Source organism: Myotis lucifugus, unplaced genomic scaffold (assembly GCF_000147115.1).
Source record: "Myotis lucifugus unplaced genomic scaffold, Myoluc2.0 scaffold_260, whole genome shotgun sequence".
In the NCBI taxonomy this organism is placed as follows: Eukaryota; Metazoa; Chordata; class Mammalia; order Chiroptera; family Vespertilionidae; genus Myotis; species Myotis lucifugus.
This window is the reverse complement of record NW_005871308.1, coordinates 1,702,638-1,721,845: the sequence shown is the minus strand read 5'-3', so window position 1 is coordinate 1,721,845 and position 19,208 is coordinate 1,702,638. Positions and strand designations below refer to the sequence as shown.

Here is a 19,208-nt window from a genome sequence, read left to right as displayed (position 1 = left end):
GGGCGGCGCGGGGCGGAGCAGGAAGGGGCGGTGGCCGCACCTTGCTCTTCGCCTACAGGGCTTCCGCGTCTGGGTCCTTAAAAAACCTGCCCGCCCACCGGCCGGTATAAAGGCGCCGCTGGCCTCGCCCCTGGGACTCGGACCCATGGAGACGCCGCCGGCCGCCCTAGGTCCACGGCGGGGTGAGTTGTACGCGGTGGGGCGCGGGGCGCGGGCAGGGGAGGGGGCGGGAAGGGTTCCCCTGAACCAACCGGACGGGGAGGCACGTGGGGCTGGTCCCCTCCGGCCTCGAGGGTTCTCGGGACCATCTCCAACTTAGCCCAAGTTGGGGGAATCTGGGGGAAGGGAGGCCAAGCTCCAGACGGGGAGCCTGGGGAGCTCGGGCCGGGACAGCCTGCGCGTCACCGAGCCCGGCAGCCAACCAGAGTTTTCCAGCAACTTTTCTGGCCGGTGGGTCTCCCCGGAAAGTTCTCCCCCAGCCCAGGAGATCGGCCACGGTTTCTGCGCCTCTTGGGCCTGGCCCCGGGGCGTGGGGGCAGGCGGGCGGGGGCGAAGGCCTCGGCGGGGAAGCCCCCGTCCCCCCACCCCCACCCCCCAGCTCAGTTCCAACCCTGGGTTTCCATCGGAGCGCCCCGCCCCGCAGCTGTGGGGGCGCGGCAAGGTCTTCTAAGGCCTCCCAGGACATCTGGGTCCCTTGGGTTGGGGTGGGGCTGAGCTTGGGGTAGGAGGTGGAGTCAGACTAAGTTCAAATACTTGCGACACCAGCCTACCAGCCGGATGACCTTGAGCAAGTGCTTCGTGTCTGTGGCTCAGTTTCATCCTTGGGAATGCTGACCCCTCGCTGGGGCGCTGTGGGAGGATGACCAGATGCGTGCAGAGTGCCACCAGCGGTGCCTCCTTCCGCTGGGTGGGGCGGGGCGGAGGGGGGCGGAAGAGAGCCATTCCCCATCCCTAACCCTGTGGTTTTCCCACCAGGAGCTGTGACTGGTGCCTTCCACCGGTCTGATCTGTGAGTGGCTGGCGGAGAGAGGCCCACCGAGAAGCCAGCCCCCACCATGAGTCTGTGGGAACCTGAAGGCAGGCACAGCTGCCAAGTTACCCCCAGGTCAGCCCAGGAGCCCCCCGCGGAGGAGGCCTCTGCTGCCGAGCTGCAGATGAAGGTGGACTTCTTCCGGAAGCTGGGCTACTCCTCCGCTGAGATCCACAGCGTCCTGCAGAAGCTGGGGGTCCACGCAGACACCAACACCGTGCTGGGCGAGCTGGTGAAGCACGGGTCAGCCGCTGAGCGGGAGCGCCAGGCCTCGCCGGACCCCTGTCCTCAGCTTCCTCTGGTCCCCCGGGGTGGGGGCACCCCCAAGGCTCCCACCCTGGAGCCCTCATCCCTGGAGGAGGACAAGGAGGGCAGTGACCTGAGGCCCGTGGTCATCGACGGGAGCAATGTGGCCATGAGGTACGTGTCACTTTTGTGGCTGAGACGTGGCTAGGGATGGTGGCCCTGTGTCTGCATGTCTGGTAGAGGGGCCTTCAGGAAAGAGTTTGACATCTTCTCACATACTTTTATAAAGGAAAGGAAAGCCCTTTAGTGAGGCCCTACTGTGCGTCAGGAGGCTCCCATAATCCTCATGGCCTCTTGGAAGTGGATTTGCTAGGAATGTTTTAGGGATGAGAACAGAGGCTCAAAGACTTGCTCGGAGTCACACTACTGGGGAGCAGTGGAGCACAGATTCGAACTTGGGTCCTCTGTCTCCAGAGCTCACCCTGTGCTCTTTGCCTTCCTGAGGGTCAAGTTCCTCTCCTGTGACTTGAGGCAGTACTGCGGAAGGAATGAAGGAATCAGACCGGCTCCAGCTCATCCGAGAAGGGCCTGGAGTCATTTGCCCTCGCTGAGCCTTCTTCTCCTGTTATCAGTTCTCACCCAGCCCTCAGGTGCTGGTTGGAAGGCGTCGCTACAGTACCTAGAGTAGCTGCTCAGGAAACAGCAGCAGTTGATACTATTACAGTGATTCAGGGTCTGGGCTCCCATGGAAGCAGGCCAGCTCCTGAGGCCTTTGTGGCTATGACCAAGGGTGATCTCGAGCTCTGGCTCTTTGTGGGGCCTATGGGCCAGTGACCTGAGGCTTTGGCTTCAGGTGAGCTGTGACTTGGGTCCATTGTGATTCAGCTAGAGCCACTAGGCTGGACTGGGCTCTGGGGACTCCCTGGCGCTCAACCCCAGTACCCGCCCCCCCCCCCCCCCTACAGGCTTTAACGGAATGGGATGGGCTGGGGCCAGGGTTGCCTCTGGCCCTGCTTTCTTCCAGTCCCTCCAATGAGGAAAAGTACCTATGGGTGTGGCCGGGGAGCCCCCAGACATGGGTGGGCTACTGGCTGCTCTTAGGGACCTCCCAGGTGCACTGCCTGAGGCCTCCGTGCCCTTGGCCCCCTTCTGCCCCTCCCACTGCCCAGCTGGGTCAAGTCAGCTGTCTGGTTGGTCCTGGCCCAGCTTAGCCATCTTTAGATCAGTCTTCCCATCTCTGAAATGGGTAGAAGTTTGGGTAAAGCTGGCTCCCACGTGCCAGTGGCTGCTGGTCACAGCATGTGCTTTGAAAGTCAGGGGTCCCCTCTCAGGCTCCATCATCGTGTGGCTGGATAGGTCTATGGGCCAGAGTGCTGAGCCGGGAGCAGCCATGTGCTGTGTGTGTGTGTGTGTTTGTATCCTGGCAGAAGAAGGTGGGGCCTGGGAGGGAGGAGGGGCAGATCGTGGAGGGGGTGGCTAGAGGAGCTGGCTGGAGGGGCAGAGCCACCGGGGGTTTCTGAGCTGAGGCTCTAGCGGAGGGGAATTCCAGCCTCAGACTTCCTGTCTCAGCTGTTTCTGGGTTCCTGCCCTGCTGCCCCCTCCCCCACAAGGGCAGATGGGCCAGCCCACACCGTATGCAAATCGTGGGGAAATTCACCTCTGTTTCCTTCTAAGGGAATTTTTCTCTAGCTGGGCCCAGCCCTGGCAGATCTTTCACCTGAGTAGCCTGGCTTGACCCAGCCCTCTGTCCTAGGGTGGGAGCCACTGAGTCTCTTACCAGGGTCTAGTTAGCCAGGCTGAGGGGCCCTGACCTTCTGGGCACACAGGACTGCGGTGGGGGTGGGAAGATATCTGGTTTTCCTATGCCGACAGCTTCCTCCATTGCAATGAGAGGGCCTGAAGGTAGCTGTCGAGGCACTCCCGGCCTGGGAGGGCTGTCTGTGATGTTCTACTTTTGCCAAGAGCCAGGCTCTGACTCCCTGTCCCGGGTAAATTCTGAAGACTAAGGCCAGAGGTAAGAGACAGAACCTGAGCCCAGGCCTGGGGCCCCTGGATTGCCTTCCTGTCCCCACCAGCAAGATCTGAAGTTCATGAGGAGAAAAGGCTCCCAAACTTGAGTTTGTACCAAGTGTTAGGAGGGAGGGGCAGGCTGAGATCAGACTTGTCCCAGCCAAGGTTTTTGATGCACAAAGGCAGTGCGCTGACCTGGAAGCCCTGGCATTCCATGGAGTCCCAGGGCTTGAAGGTACTGGCCTAGGATGGGGCATTGCATGTACACACGTGTGTATAGGAGGAGGTAAGTGGGTGCCCGTGCAGACTGCATACCTGCGAGAGGAAGCCAAGCCAGGGATGATCGCATCCCTGCAGTCCCGGGAAGACAGAGCAGAAGGCCCAGGGAAGGGAGTAAGGTGATGGGGGAGCGGAGCACCTGGTACTGCCCTCCCAGTCCGGGCGTGCCTCCCAACAGCCAGCTTTCGTCCCGCACTGCAGTGGGCATTACCCGACCTGGAAGGCCAGGGGAGGCTTCTCGGAGGTGCTGGCCCCTCACATGGGGACCTGATGGTGGAGAAGTTTGCCAGTTGCGTCATTTTTCCTGTCCCCGGCCTGCCCCTGCCTCCTAACACTGGGTACAAACTCAAGTTTGGGAGCTTTTTCTTTTCTTTTTTTTTAAAATATATTTTATTGATTTTTTACAGAGAGGAAGGGAGAGAGATAGTCAGAAACATCGATGAGAGAGAAACATCGATCAGCCACCTCCTGCACACTCCCCACCGGAGAGGTGCCCGCAACCAAGGCACATGCCCCCGACCGGAATCGAACCCGGGACCCCTCAGTCCACAGGCCGACACTCTATCCACTGAGCCAAACCGGCTACGGCAAGGGAGCTTTTTCTTTTTCTTTTCTTTTTTTAATATATTTTTATTGATCTCAGAGAGGAAGGGAGAGGGAGAGAGAGATAGAAACATCAATGAAGAGGGAGAATCATTGATTGGCTGCCTCCTGTACACCCCCCACTAGGGATTGAGCCCACAAGCCGGGCATGTGCCCTTGACCGAAATCAAACCCAGGACCCTTCAGTCCACAGGCCGACACTCTATCCACTGAGCCGAACCGGCGGGGCTGGGAGCTTTTTCTCCTAATAAACTTCAAATCTTGCTGGTGGGGACAGGAATGCAATCCAGTGGTCCCAGGCCTGGGTTCAGGTTCTCTCTCTTACCACAGCCAGGGCATCTTAGAGGACTCTCAGAGCCTGGGTTTCCTTCACTGCAGCTAGCTTGGGAAAGGATGGAGCAAGGAGGTGTGGGATGCGCCTGGCCTCCCGTAGGAGCTGGGTACCCGCTAATCCCCCTCCATCCCTACCGCCAGGCTGGCCCCTGTCTGAGCATCGACATGGTGTGTCTGAGCACAGGTGCTGGGGTTGCATCCCTGTTCCACAATTGCTGCTGTGTGGTGCTGGCAACCACTTGTCCTCTGTGGGCCACCGTTTTCTCACCTGACTACAGGGGAAAGGAGCCTTTAATGGGAGTACCCTCCGCAGAGGCTTGCTCATAGATCAGGGCCTGGTGCAGAGCGCTAGTGGATGTTAACTTGTATCATAAGCAGCTGGCGGATGCACCTGGCGGGGAAGCCCCACCTGGCAGGAATGAGCACTGCCTTCAGGCCGGACTTTGCCTCCCCTGCAGTTTAGAGACCTTCAGACCCCGGAGTCCCGGCCTCACCGCCAATAGCTCTGTGCCCCCAGCTACCCTGCCTCCCTACCTTCTCTTGGGGCTCAGCTATCACCCCACCACCACCAGAAGCCACCCACAGGATGTGGTCGGCCATGGACTTGAGTCTCTTGTGTAACGTTTATTCTGTTTTATTTGCCAAATATGAGAGTCTGAGTTGTTCACTGAGGGATTAGTGGGAGGCCAGCAGTGTTGGGGAGAGATCTCCAGCTGGCCTCCTCCAGCCCCCCAGCCTGGTCCGGAGCTCTTCCACCACACCCAGTATTACCTAGGAGCTTCCCCCCCCGCCCCCACACACACACCCAAAAATCCAGCGAGACCCTCCACTTTGCTGGACTGTCTTTGGCCTCAAGCAAACAGGAAAGTTGTCCCACTGATATGGGCCCTTCTTAAGGAGGCTGCAGACAACCAGGCCCATTTTTCAGATAGGGAAACTGAGCCAGAGCAACCCAGCAGCAACTCAGGATCCAGCCGCATCAGGATGGGGTGCGGTGTGGTCATGAGACCACGGCAGGGGCATGTCCCGTGTCCCAACTCCTCTCGGAGTCCCCGGGTCCAGACTGTCTTCCTGCCTCAGGTCATGCCCTTCTGAGAGGGGGGAAGAGAAGACAGGCAATTTAAACATTTTGGGGAATTGGCGGTCTTGAGAGGAAAAGCTGTGTCCTTTCACTTTCAAACTGAAAGGCTCGCGGCGGGCAGCCTCCCGCATCTGTGGCTGCCTTCCCTCCCGGGAGGTGGGGGTGTGGCTCCTTCCCCTTCATCCTCCTCAGCCCCAGCCCCTGAGGTTAGTGCAGGACTGAACTTTAATCCAGAGCAATCTGGTTTCTCTTCTGTTGGCGGGGCGGGTGCCTTCCCCACCCCCACCCCTGGATGAGGGAGGGTGGTGACTCAGTCTGCCTGTGGACATCTGTGTCCCCTGGTCCCAGCACCCCGGGTGGGGCAGGAACCAGAAGTCTCCAGCGCCTTTCCCCCACCCCCAGGTGTGTTGCAAGCAGCCTGACCCTCCCCCACACGGGGAGCGAGTGTTGCCAGATTCCTGGGCGTTTCCTCACTGTTGGGAGATGGGACCTCAGGGAAAGTCCCAGGTCTGGTCATCCTGGGCGCTGTGGGAACCAGCAGGGAATGCAGGCGTGGGCCCCGGCCTGAAAGGGGTGGGCTGAGAGCCAGGGCAGGGGCTGGAGTGGGACCCCCTCCCTCCTGACCCCTCTCCTCTCCCCCGCAGCCATGGGAACAAGGAGGTCTTCTCCTGCCGGGGCATCCTGCTGGCCGTGAACTGGTTTCTGGAGCGGAGCCACACAGACATCACGGTGTTCGTGCCGTCCTGGAGGAAGGAGCAGCCCCGGCCCGATGTGCCCATCACAGGTGAGTGACACCTCTGGAGGGGGCGGGCTTGCCGCCCCAGGAGCCCTGCTTCTCCCCAGAACAGACCCTGTGTGTGTGGCCGTAGCCTCTGCCTCTGAGCACTGGGCACCTCCCTCCTCTAATGGTGGGGCGCCCTCTCCACATCCCCAGGGGCAGCGTAGTGCGGTGGCTGAGCCCGTGGGCTCTGGAATCCTGGCCCTGGCCCTTCTGGCAACCTTGCTCAGAGCCACGTGGTGGGGTTGATAATCTCTCGGGGTTGTTGTGAGGATCACATGAGTTAACGCATCATAAGTGCTTAGAAGGGTCCTGGCCCATAGTCAGTGCTCAGCACATGCTGGCTGCTCACCATTGTTCCTACAAGAGCCCCTAACCTTTGAGAGGAAAAACCCGAGTTCGTTTCCCTAGAAGTCTTGAGATCTGGGACAGGCTGGCTGGGGCCACCCGCTCTAGGAGAAGTGGCCTCTCAAATGGGCTCTTGCAGCTTTGTCCTGGCCACACAGGAGACAGAGCCAAGACACATCTCCACGCCGGGGCTCATTCACGGACCCCTGCGGGACGGCGGGGTGAGCACCGGAGCCGAGCCCTCTGTGGCACGAACAGGCTGATACGCAGGAGAGAAGGTTAAGGCCCAGCTCTGTGCTCGGAGCCTTTGCTGAGCGGACCTACAGGCCTGTTCTCAGATGTGCTGGGTTTTTAGGCAGCAAACCCTGTGCCAGGCCCAGGGGAGGGGCTGAGTGTGGCAGTGGCCTCAGCAGAGCCGCGTCCGTTCCTGGAGCCCCTGTGCCAGCCGCCAGGAGGTTAGGGAGCCCAGTGGGCCTGGTTCTGGGTCCAGGCTGGGCTCTGACCTGAACCCCTGCCCCTCCCAGACCAGCACATCCTGCGGGAACTGGAGAAGAAGAAGATCCTGGTGTTCACACCGTCGAGGCGCGTGGGTGGCAAGCGAGTGGTGTGCTACGATGACCGCTTCATCGTGAAACTGGCCTTCGAGTCTGACGGGGTGGTGGTTTCCAACGACACGTACCGGGACCTCCAGGGCGAGCGGCAGGAGTGGAAGCGCTTCATCGAGGAGCGGCTGCTCATGTATTCCTTCGTCAACGACAAGTATGCTCCCGCCGGAGGGAGGGGCCTCTGCTGGGGGGACCCAGGCAGCTTTGATGGGGAAATGGACACAGCACCGCATAAGAAGGGTCAGGCTGGGCCCGGGCTGAGGCAGGGGCGTTTGATTGGGAGGGCAGAGCTGTAGCATTTTTTTTTAAACATTTTTATTGATTTCAGAGAGGAAGTGGGACAGAGAGAGAGGTAGAAACATCAATGAGGAGAGAATCATTGATCAGCTGCCTCCTGCACGACCCCTACTGGGGATCGAGCCCTTGACCAGAATTGAACACAGGACCCTTCAGTCCTCAGGCTGATACTCTATCCACTGAGCCAAACCGGCTAGGGCTGTAGCATTTTTTTTTTAATCCTCATTTGAGGATGTGGTCAATGGTTCCAAGAAAGCCTCCGGGTTCCCAGCACTGAATCTCTGACCTGAGGCCAGTGGACGCAGCCTCGGGTTCAGATTTTCAGGTTGCCCACTTCCCTCTGGCCTCAGAGAGCGCCCAGCATGAGGGTTGCCCAGGGATGTCCTGCTGGACGGGCCCCAGTGTTAGGAGCTGCCCTCCCATCGTTCCAGGGGAGGCTCACTGTCCAGCCCCCTCCCAGCACTGGGAAGTCCCCCTCATGTCTCCCCCCTCTTCTGCAGGTTCATGCCCCCCGATGACCCCTTGGGCCGTCACGGGCCAAGCCTGGACAACTTCCTGCGTAAGAAGCCACTCACAGCTGATCACAGGAAGCAGCCATGTCCCTATGGTAAGAGACCCAGCTCCACCCTCCCTGGCCCTCCTCGCTCCTTCCCCTTCCTCTCACCTGTACCCACCCAAACCCAAGTTTCCTGTGCCCCCTGGTCCTAGACATCCCCTGCTTAGAGTCCCCCTTCCTTCTCTCCAGGAAGAAAATGCACCTACGGAATCAAGTGCCGGTTCTTCCACCCGGAGCGGCCGAGCCGTCCCCAGCGCTCCGTGGCGGATGAGCTCCGTGCCAATGCCCTGCTCTCGCCCCCTCGGGCCCCCAGCAAGGACAAGAGTGGCCGGCGACCTTCATCTCCGTCTCAGCCTGGCTCCCTGCCCCCAGAGCGTGAGCAGTGCAGCCTGGAAGGGAAGAAACTGGGAGCCCAGGCAGCCCCAGGGTCCCACCGAGAGGGTCTGACCCAGACCTTTGTCCCAGTGACCACAGGCAGGAGCCTCCCACCCAGTGGGGGCAGTGGCAGCAGCTTTGGGCCCACGGACTGGTTCCCACAGACCCTGGATTCCCTCCCGTACACCTCTCAGGACTGCCTGGACTCGGGCATCGGCTCCCTGGAGAGCCAGATGTCAGAACTGTGGGGGGGTCGAGGAGGGAGCCCTTACGCTGGCTACCACCCCTATGAGGCTAAGCTCCCAGCCGCTCCGGCCTTCTCTCCAGCCTTTGGGCGGGCCGTGGGTGCCGGCCACTTCAGTGTCCCTGCCGACTACGCACCTCCACCGGCTGCCTTTCCACCTCGAGAGTACTGGTCTGAGCCATACCAGCTGCCCCAACCCACCCCAGTCCTGCAGGAGCCCCAGGTGCCCGGCCCAGGGGCCGACAGGGGCACATGGGGTGGGGCAGGCGGCCTGGCCAAGGAGCGAGCCAGTGTGTATACCAAGCTGTGTGGCGTCTTTCCCCCACGCCTGGTGGAGGCCGTGATGGGGCGCTTCCCACAGCTCTTGGACCCCCAGCAGCTGGCTGCCGAGATCCTCTCCTATAAGTCCCAGCACCTCAGTGAATAGGAAACCCTCCCAGGGCTGGACTGCGGGCCATTGAGCAGCCCATTCTCAGCCCACGGCCCACCCTGGAGGCTGGAAAGAGGGAGGATTAAAGTAGGGAAGGGAACCCACAAACCAAAGATACTGTAGGATTGGTTCTGACCCACTCGGCACCTCTAGCTGTCTGCCTGAGTGGGTCAGAAGTGATCACCCTGTTGATGCACATTGTATCTCTGTAGTTTAAGGAGACGCTGCCGGTAACGGCCGTCGGTCCGTGGCTAAAGCCCAAACCCTCCTTTCTCTCAGGGCGGGGAGGGAGGCTGGGGGAGCAGAGGCCTGGGCTGGGGGCCCTGTGCACGGCCCCCCACCTCCACCCCGTCCCTGGGGTGCCAGTCTTGGCTGGCTAGTTGGGCACCGTGTGCCTGCCCTCCAAGGGCCCCTCCTCTAAGCCAATGAGGCCTCACCCGTGCTCTCTCGGACATGAGGCTTCATGTTAGTAAGCAAGATGCTTCTTAATAACCCACCTGTCCACTCAGTTCGCCTATCCCATCACCCCTGCCAGGGGTCCAGAGCCCTCTGCCCCTACCCTCTCTTCCTACCCCTTCCTCTGCTCTTGGAGTCATCTCACCCTTCCCCGCAGTGGGGGGAGACACATGTAATGTTAATGTTTTAAGTGGAAAGTCCTTGCCTCCCCAACACATCAATAAAGTACAATGTGAGCCCTTTGAAGAGGTGATGGTCTTTGTGTGCTTGCGGGTTGAGCTGGTCTTTGGGTGATGGAAGGTCAGAGGTGTGCACACGGACCTGCCAAGCCCACCAGGACTGCTCAGTCCCTCTGGGGCAGAGGAATCTCTCTCTCTCTCCACCCCTGGGCCAGGCCTCTAGAAAAGGCCATGGACATGGGAGGGGTGGAGGGAGGTAGGAAGCAGAAGTAGAAAGAGCTTGTCCTGAAATTGTGGTGTGGGGAGGGGGTGGGAGGGGGGCGTTCTTCCCCTTTTCTGTCCTGTGACCAGAACTGAGGATGGGAAACCACCTGGCTGAGAAGGTGGCTTCCAGGAGAGCTGGTGGAGTGGGCAGAGACGGTGTCGGAGTGGAGAGCGGGGCAGAGGGCGCTGGGGCAGGAGCAGCTGGAGAGGCAAGGCCAGGGTAACCTCCAATGGGAGGGCAGAGTCCTGGTCCCAAACTCAAGAACTGGCTCTGCCACCGATTATGTCACCTGGGGCAAAAGACTCCTCCTCTCCGGGTCTCAGTTGCCTCATCTATGAAATGGGGATAATAATGGCACCTGAAGGGTTGTAAGGAGTATATGAGATCATACCTGTTGGGTGTGTGTCCCAGTGCCTGGCACATAGTAAGTGCTCATTAAAGGGCCTCTGGTGTTGGTCTGGGTGGGCTATGTTCACCTCCATCCACCATCTCCACCTTCTCATCGGCCCCAGAGGGAAAGAGGCCAGGCAGGAATATACTCTCTCTCCCTTTCTTTTGCAGATTAAAAAATGAGGTATAAATGTTAACTATTTTAAGTAAAAAGCTGGGCTGTCAGATGATCCCCAAACAGCACTATCAGCAGGGGAAATGGAAAAAGTACAGCTTTAATAATTGCATCTTTGAACATCTCACCTAATTTGTGCTTATTGTTTGTGAAGCTTTTATGGTATCTGTATTTTTTCTGTTCAGAAACTGCTTTACCACAGAACAGCTGTGCAGCATGTTGGAGAAAATGCCACATTGGCAGTCTGCACACAGGGCCCCACCCTGTTCTTCACACCAAATGTTCTTTAGACGCCTGCACTGAGGCAGGGATCCACGGACAATCCCGAGTGTGCTTGCCGAGGGACCCCGGGCCGGTCGCTCGGCCTCCTCGGGAAGTTTATCTGCACAAAGAAATGGCATTGCCTTATTTATATAAAAAAAAATTTCCCAATCAAGAAGTGTACTCCAGGTTAAAAGGCTATTTATGGGCCTTTGTTTTTATGGGACAGGAAGCTAACATACTGGCCTGGCCTGTTCATTATCAGCCACTGACAATGCTGAGTGACTGACTTGCCCAAGGTCCCACGGAGAGGGGTGGACTGGGCAGGGCCTCAAGTTCAGGTCCCCTGGCTCCACAAACCTGGGGAAGGGAGGGCCCTGGGAGGGATGGAGGCGGTGTGCTCAGCCTCGCACCTTGCAACCCTCTCTGCTTGCACCTTGCAACCCTCTCTGCTTACGTCACTTACATAGGAATCCCTCCAGCCTGACTGACATGACCACCTCCCACCTGCTCAGCAACAGGCACCCAGCAGCCCAACCACCAAGCCTCCTCTATCTGTATGAATGGATACAAGGGAGCATGGAGGCAGTGAGGCCTCAGCAGGGGCCTGGAAGCAGAACAGGATGCCTTCACCCCTCTTCCCATCCCACCAGCCGCCTGTCCATAGACTTGAGAGCTTAGACTTGGTCCTTGACCAGAGCCGAGTTCTTGGTCATTTGCTGCTTCTGCTTGGGGCGGGCGGGGCGGCGGGGGGGTTAAGATCCTACAGAAGTGGGCAGGTGGTGGCAGGTCCAGGCTGGCTGTGGCTAATGTCTGGAGGCCGGGTCTGTCCCTGACGGCTTGTTGACAGACACCAAGGGCAATGGAGCCCAGGTGGCAGGTGCCAGCTGGGGCTGTGCTCCGGGGAGGATTGAGGTCAGTTCAGTGCCCTGTTGGCCGGAGCTTGTATCCTGTGCTTTCCGGGCAGCCCCAGCCTGGCGGGGCTGGCCATCCAGGGTTGGTAGCCTGCCCTCCAGGCCTCTTTCTCAATCGGACTTCTGGGCAGAGCCACTCAGAGGCTGCCAGGCCAAATGCCCAGCATGTCTCTCCCACGAGTTGAGTTTCAACTGGGAAGTTCTTCCCACCATCTCTTGAAGCACCTTTACAAATGGGGCCTCCGTGTCCCCACCTGTAAAAGGGACACAGGGATCCCTGCCTCTCTCTGGATTTGACAAGATGATACCTCAGTTCTCACGGCAGCAGCATGAGAAGAAGTCCCCCTCCCTGGCTGTGTGGCCCTGGGCAACTCCCTCTCCTCCCGGGGCCTCAGCTCCCTGGCCTGCCCACATGACAGCTGTGAGGTTCCCATGGGCTGGTGTGGAGGCGAGGGTGGCAGGGCCTGGGCATGATTCCGGGACAGAAGCGCTGGCACTGAGGCACTGGAGGGGATCAAACGCCTCGGCTGCCCTGCCTGCTCTCCTCCTCTTCTTTTCCTGGTTCCAGAAGCTGAGAAGCTGATGGGGAAACCAGTGAGTATGCAAATTCCTGCTTTGCTGGGAAATGATCCTGGGGAGCTCACAGAGGGCCTCCTGCCAGCCCTTCCCTGAACCCCCACCGTCCCCCCACCCCACCCTAAGCCTGAGTCTTCTTGCAGGTTCTGTCTCTCACATGCACTAACCCCGCTTGGGGTGCTGGACGACTGTGGAGATCACAGCCACCTTGGCAGAGAATGAACTGGCCCACAAAGGGATGAAATTCCTTGCCCTGAACGTCCCCACCCACTCTGTCCCCATATCACTCACCAGCCTGTGAAAAACCCCAGCGGTCCCTAAAGATCCAGGGACCTAAACTAGGAGGAGGAGAGCTGTGGGACTCCAGGGGAGCACCTACTCCAGGGCCCCCCAATGCTACTAACACCCCAAACATGGCTAGTCTCCGGTTGGGGGAGTGGCTGGGAAGAGGCAACCACTGCAGCTGCCCCTTCCACCCTCTTCGCACCAGCAGTCTGTGCCCTCCCATCTCCCCCAGTCGCCTCCAAAAGCTGGAGGGTCTCCCCAACACAGAAGGGCAAGATCCCTGCCTGAGGAGGTGCTGCACCGATCTGTCAGAGACAGTGAGTAAGCAAGAGAAACTGGGATGCAATGGGACAGATCTGGGGCCTGGGGATGCCCCCAGCCTGAGCCCTGGGTCCAGCTGGTCCCCAGGGCCTTGTGCCCCCAAAGAAGGCGGGCCAGGGATCAGCACTTGGCCCCAGGGCCTCTCAAATCTCTGGCTCATTATTTTTTTCCTAGAACACAGCACAGGGGGTGGAGTAGAGGGTGGTGAGTAAGAGCTGCTTCTGCAGACCTCCTAATTCATGGGAAGGGTGTGGGAGATTTGGCTGAAAGAGACAGGAAGTAGGGCCCTACAATTAAGAAAACCCAAGCCATCCCAGGTCATGGTATGTAAATCCTCCCAGCTAGTTCCTGGATGGGGAGTAGGCACCAGTCTGTCACCCTGAGGTGTGCCGCCTCCTGAAGCCCATCCTCCAGGCAGCGGCTGGTGATTTTAAACTGCTCACTCATTAAGACATGATGCAAAACTAGGTGGAGAAAAGGATCCGGCAGCCCCACCCCCTCTCCTACCGAGTTGGGCTTGCTGCTGGGAGGGCAGGTCACTGGGAAAGAGTCCAAAGGCTCTGGTTCTGGCTGCTCTCCGGAGAAGAGCCTCACAAAGGTCCAGGCCACTGGCGGGGCGCTGCCTGCCACCTGCCGGCGCCTCCTGGTACCACAGCCTGTGGAGCTGGAGGCTGGCTGAGCAGCCTGCACCACCAGCACTGGCCTGAATGAAGGGCCTAAAGATAAGGGTCTGCAGCTCCACCCTGGAAAGCAGCACCAGAGGTCACGGTTGTGCTGCCTACAAAGTTTAAAGTTCCAGAATATTCCGACTGTTCTGGGTAACAAACTGCCCAAGTCAAATTCTCAGGAAGTGGAGGAATCAGAAAGAAAGAAGAAAGGAAAAGGAGAAAAAAAATACAAGTACCTTTTTTTTTTTTTTAATGATCAGGACGATGAATAAGTTCCATGTGTTTAAGCCCTTCGACAGATCCCCTCTGGCTCAGCAATCCCACTGCTAAGAAACTAGCTACAGGTATTCAACACACTTACAAAATGAGGTGTATAAAGCACCATAGGAGCCCTGGCCAGGTGGCTCAGTTGGTTGGAGCGTTGTTCCTACACCAAAAGGTTGTGGGTTCGATCCCTGATTGGGGCACTAATGGGAAGCAATCAATCGATGTTTCTCACACCAATGTTGCTGTCTCTCTCTCTCTGCCTCTCTCCCTTCTTCTCTAAAATCAATACACATCCTTGGGTGAGGATAGAAAAAAACACTATACGACCCAGCAAAAGATAGGCAACAGCATTACTGCCAGCAACAGAGAACTGGTTAAATAAATGTTGGTACAGTATACACAGTGGAATGTTAAACAGCCAAGAGAAATGAGGCAACTACACAGATAGAACGTTTCCTAAGCTATGCTGCTTACAAGGGAAAATCAAGGATATGACAGTGTCGCTGTGTGCTAACATTTCTGTAAGAGACACGTACACATTGCTCATACGAGTACAAAGTTCCTCTGGTTAGGATACACAAAGAACTGTCCCTGGGAAGGGCAGCTGGTAGCTGAGGGACAGATAGACTTACTTTTTAGTGACCACACTTCAGTACCATTTGAATGTATGCTATTTGCATGTATTACTTATTCAAATTAAATATCATAAAGCCCCCTTGGGGTACAGAACTAAGTTATGGGGGTGGGGGTGGCGACCTGAGGACGGTTGTCTTGGCCAGAGTCTCCCAAGTTTATTCTTGGACACAAACAGTAAAAACTTAGAGCATACATATTCCCAACAGGTATATGTTATCAATCCGTGATAACTGCCATTTTTGAAGACTGAAATGATTATCAGCAATTGCTGTGGCTCAACCTAATATTTACTTATAAATTATCTACCTGTGCTAATGAACTAAGATTTGAGTATATTCTATAACACATTCAAAGTGAAAGTTAATATAAATCAAAGGCCTGCTATGTTCTCCCGGCCCCCGTGAGCCACCCTCCACACACACACACACACACACACACACCCGGGGACGCCTGCCCTGTGATATGAGGCTTGGAATCACCTGCACCACAGCCCATCTCAGCGGTGAGAACTTTTACTCTACAGAAGCAGTTTTTCAAAGTGAACACTGTTTGAAATCATGACGCTTAGCACTTGTTTAAAATTCAGACATGACAGCATTAATTTAGATCATTATCTTTGCATCGTCCGTGCACATCACTTTCCCAGGCACCGAATACAACACAAGCCTGGGAGGAGCAAAGGTGTATGAAGCCACGCAGTCCGCTCTCTCCACACTGCACTAACACCAGGGCACTGTCCAGAGTGGGGCTCCAGGTGTGAATTTTTAGTGTAGCAAAGACCGTCATTTGGAGTTAAGGATGAGGGGCAGAAAAATCAGAATAAAAGCAAAAACTAAGTCGCAGACTATTTTAAAACAGCATATCGCTGCTTTCAAGCTCAGGCCATTTCACACTTGCTTGATGCCCTTATTCGTTGCAGGAGTCAAGAAGTCAAAAATAGTCTTTATAGAATATTTACATCCCCCCAGCACCCAAAGGCCCCAACTTTGAGTTGGAGCTAATTCCTATGCCTGTTTCCTTCTCTCTCAAAGCAAGGGATTATTTTCCTAAGCAACCAGTATGAACTCAGTTGTGGGGAGAACATTTAACCTACTTTTGGTAAGTTCTTAAAGCACTCTGAAGACCCCTGAGCTATGTGGACAGCTTTGAAAGCCCATGCTCTCTGAACCCACACTGGCCCTGTCCAGATTCATGCTTCCCGTCAGCCTCTCCCCTGGCGCCACACAGCTTCTCATCTTTTACGTTGTGGGTTGTCCCTACAGAGTTGCTGTGGACAACTTGTAGGGGAAGGGCATTTGGTTTTGAGTTTGAATAGACTTTTCCTCAGCCCCCGGAAGACTCCCCAGGAAGCTTTGTACAGATGCCACCTCACAGGATAAGACGTACAGTGTAACTACAACACGCCTGGACTTTAAAATGTCTAACTACCCAAAAAAGCAAAGGACAACCTATTCCCATCTTAGAGATGAGAAGGCTAACGAACAGAAAACCAAGTTTACCCAGACGGCAGGAATCCGCCAGCACAACTGCCCTCAGCCCTCCAGTTCCCTTCTTGTTCCTTCGAAGTGCAGGAGAGGAAGAAGGGAGGACAGACATATCCTGGGAATCATCTTGGGATTTGGCTCTAGTGCTTTAAACCAATTCATTCTCTGTCCCCAAACCCTGAAGCAAAGTCCTATTCCAAACCCAACTAACTGGAAGGCAGGCCCAGAAGGAAGCCCCTCCCCGGTGGTCCTGGCAGTCCCTGTTCAGGGGGCTGCCGAGAGGGGACAGGGTAGGCCACCCGGCAGACTACCTCTAACCAGCTGTAACAGGCGCTAGGAAGGCATCAGCCACCTAAATAAATGCGTCCCTCCATGTTAGCACTTTTGAGCAAGACTTATCAGTCATTACCTTATCTTCTTCTTTTTTTTAAATATTTTACAGAGAGGAAGGGAGAGGGAGAGTTAGAAACATCGATGAGAGAGAAACATCGATTAGCTGCCTCCTGCACACCTCCTACTGGGTTTATGCCCGCAACCAAGGTACATGCCCTTGACCGGAATCGAACCTGGGACCCTTCAGTCTGCAGGCCGACGCTCTATCCACTGAGCCAAACTGGTTAGGGCGCCTTATCTTCTTTTAAAGTCAAGCAAACTGTTCATAATCCAGGTTACAAGTATCGTAAGCATGGCAGACAGTATCCTTTGGTGCCTTTTTCTAAATCACCCCACTGTAGGGGACCAATCTTTCAGGATTTGAAAAGCTCCAGTATGCCTGGCCAACTTACAGAACTGGGAGATTCCCCAAATCAATGATTAAACCTCACAGAGAAGGCAGCCTGATCCTACGATCATGTAGGCACACGGGTGTTCATGTGTACACAGCTATGCTTTGAAATCATATGCCTTTCAAAGAGCAGTCCTAGCACACCTCCAGCAAATGTCAAACTGAGAAATGTTTGCAGCTTTGCCAGGTGCTTTCCTCAGAGTTAAGGAAACTGTAGGTACCCTTCCCCTCCCTCCCGGAAAGGAGACAAACTGACAAAGGATACTGGTTTCCACTGTTTTTAGTTTTTCTTTTTTTTTTTTTAAAGGAACAATCTACATATAAGAAACTATTTCCTTAAATACCCTGACATTAGAGTTCTGCTACCAAAGACATAGCTAAAGACATCTAAATAGCCACAGGGTCAAAAAAAAAAAAAGGAAAGAAAGATTTATTGAGAACAAGAGTGAAAGCTTTTGTACATCCGACAAAGTAGAATTGTTCTGATAATCGACATCACCCACATTCAGCTCTACCAATATGATCACAAATGGAACATATTTTTTCTAACAAAGATATAGGCATAAGTAAAGGACTATGACTAAATACAGTCCAAGGGAGGGGGAGGCCCCCAAGTCTCATCCCTGCTTAGACTGATTCACAACACAGGATTTAAGTCGCATCATCCCGTCTCCTAACACAGTGGTTCTTTACTTGGCTTCCTATCAGAACCCAGGGACTCTCGGAAGAGAGATCCCCATTCCAGACTGTACCCTGGCCCAGAATCTCTGGGGTGGGACCCAGGCAGGAGTATTTTTTAAGCTTCCCAGGTGATTCCAATGTGCAGCCAAGGTAGATCACAACTGCTCCACGGGCAACACGACCAGTAACGATGATCAGCAAGTTCCTGGGCTCCTCACCCCCCTGAGAAGGGGGATCTGTTGGGCGATACTGGCTCCTGTTGATCCTCTCTCTCACTCTGCTCAAGAACTCTGTGTGGTATCAGCTTTGAGTACAATTTTGAGCCTTTCCATATGCCTTAGTGATTTTCCAAGCACTAGTTAATCAGGCAAATGCCAGCAAAGAGAGAAAAGGTGGAAAAAGAAATTTCCATAAGGCATGATATGAATAAATAAGTGAAAAAAATCTCAAGTTTAAAAGTAAAGCATGAGAAGTCAAATCCTGTGGATTTTTATTTATACAAAAAGAATAAAAATATTTTTAAAAGGACTGATTTAAACTTATGTTTTTCAGCTTTTCCTATTCCTTGAACATGAAACTACTCCCAACTCAGAAAGAGTTAAGATAAGTAATTATTAAATAAACACTCTTTAACTTTCCCCTGTGAAAAACCAAAGAGCCAAGTTCCCCATTTTGTTTATGGTAAACCAGGTCACTTTCAGTTTAAGAACATTGGCAACTCCGTGAAACAGATTATTAGATATGTCAGCCGGAAGGTATGAGCTGTACAAAGTCATTACAAAAAGCCCCAAAGGAAATAAGATGGTAAAAACAACAATAGAAAAATAATGAAACACAAACAAAATAAGAAAATGACAGGTATTTACAGCCTCCCATGAAATGTGATCAGTGCTCTACTTTCAGCGTAAAATAAAAGCAGAGGCCATTTCTCTGTGGCTCTCACAGATGAAGCTGGTGCCGACCAGGTTAGGGGGAGATATTCGTCCCAAGAAGGGAGAGATTCAGTTAGCAACTTGCTGGGATTACAACCAGGTCTTGGTCTTCCTGCAGTTCTGTTACTAAGAATGACACAAAGTAAATGATCCGATGTGGTCTTACAGAAATGACTTGTCACCACATTTCAGAACAAGCGACTCAGAGTCACAGGCACCAGGTCTGGGAAAGCAGAGGTGGATGGCCACGCACTCAGGCAAGGGATGTTTATCTTTGTGAGGCCGGAGGAGGGAAGCAGGGCTCTACAGCCTGGAAGCTGCTGCACTAATGCGTCTTCTAATAGTCCTAAAGAGGAAAAACAAAGGCCCAATTCATTCTCAGCAGAGCATTGGTTTGAACCTAAAAGAAAAAAAATCTCCAACTCGGCTAGGCTATCGTTCAGAGGCAGCCAAAATTCTATTTCAAATGTAATGGACAATAATATTTCACCCCTGAAAATGACGTGTCTTCTCAATCCACAAAGGGACTGAAAAACCAATTCTGTCCTAATTATTACACATCCTGAGCTCACCAGTCAGAAAAAAAAAAAAAGCTAATATTAACAATTCATTATTTAATCAATCAGTAAAAATGTGCGACTCCTCTCCCTTCCAATATAAAAAAAGTAACACCTAAAAGTTGAAGAGTATATATATATATATATATATATATATATATA

The 19,208-nt window shown here is 54.8% G+C and overlaps 2 protein-coding genes across 11 annotated transcripts in view; one reads left to right on the top strand and one right to left on the bottom strand.

Annotated features, from left to right (window-relative positions):
* Positions 1–42: 42 nt before the first annotated feature.
* Positions 43–9,917, top strand: ZC3H12A (zinc finger CCCH-type containing 12A). 5 transcript variants are annotated; one of them, XM_006099149.3, is made up of 6 exons: positions 43–182; positions 976–1,450; positions 6,227–6,366; positions 7,233–7,467; positions 8,111–8,217; positions 8,356–9,917. In XM_006099149.3, the coding sequence occupies exons 2-6, from the start codon at positions 1,056–1,058 to the stop codon at positions 9,210–9,212; spliced, it is 1,734 nt and encodes a 577-aa protein (XP_006099211.1). In that variant the 5' UTR covers positions 43–182; positions 976–1,055; the 3' UTR covers positions 9,213–9,917. The 5 variants fall into 5 exon arrangements, with proteins under 5 accessions (XP_006099211.1, XP_023618521.1, XP_006099212.1 ...); XM_023762753.1 differs by lacking the exon at positions 43–182 and adding an exon at positions 253–450; XM_006099150.3 differs by lacking the exon at positions 43–182 and adding an exon at positions 700–890.
* A 7,372-nt stretch (positions 9,918–17,289) lies between these two features.
* The window catches only part of MEAF6 (MYST/Esa1 associated factor 6), a 17,639-nt gene continuing 15,720 nt past the window's right edge, over positions 17,290–19,208 (bottom strand). For all 6 annotated transcript variants that reach the window (XM_023762756.1, XM_023762758.1, XM_023762760.1 and 3 more), the window contains one exon: positions 17,290–18,835. In XM_023762756.1, the coding sequence (XP_023618524.1) occupies positions 18,827–18,835 (9 nt within the window). In that variant the 3' untranslated portion in view covers positions 17,290–18,826. The remainder of the gene's footprint in view (positions 18,836–19,208) is intronic.

Coding starts and splice junctions, on each gene's coding strand:
- ZC3H12A (XM_006099149.3), top strand. CDS start 1,056: ATGAGTCTGTGGGAACCTGAAGGCAGGCACAGCTGCCAAGTTACCCCC. Junction 6,367..7,232: donor GCCCGATGTGCCCATCACAG/GTGAGTGACACC, acceptor TGCCCCTCCCAG/ACCAGCACATCCTGCGGGAA. Junction 7,468..8,110: donor TATTCCTTCGTCAACGACAA/GTATGCTCCCGC, acceptor CCTCTTCTGCAG/GTTCATGCCCCCCGATGACC.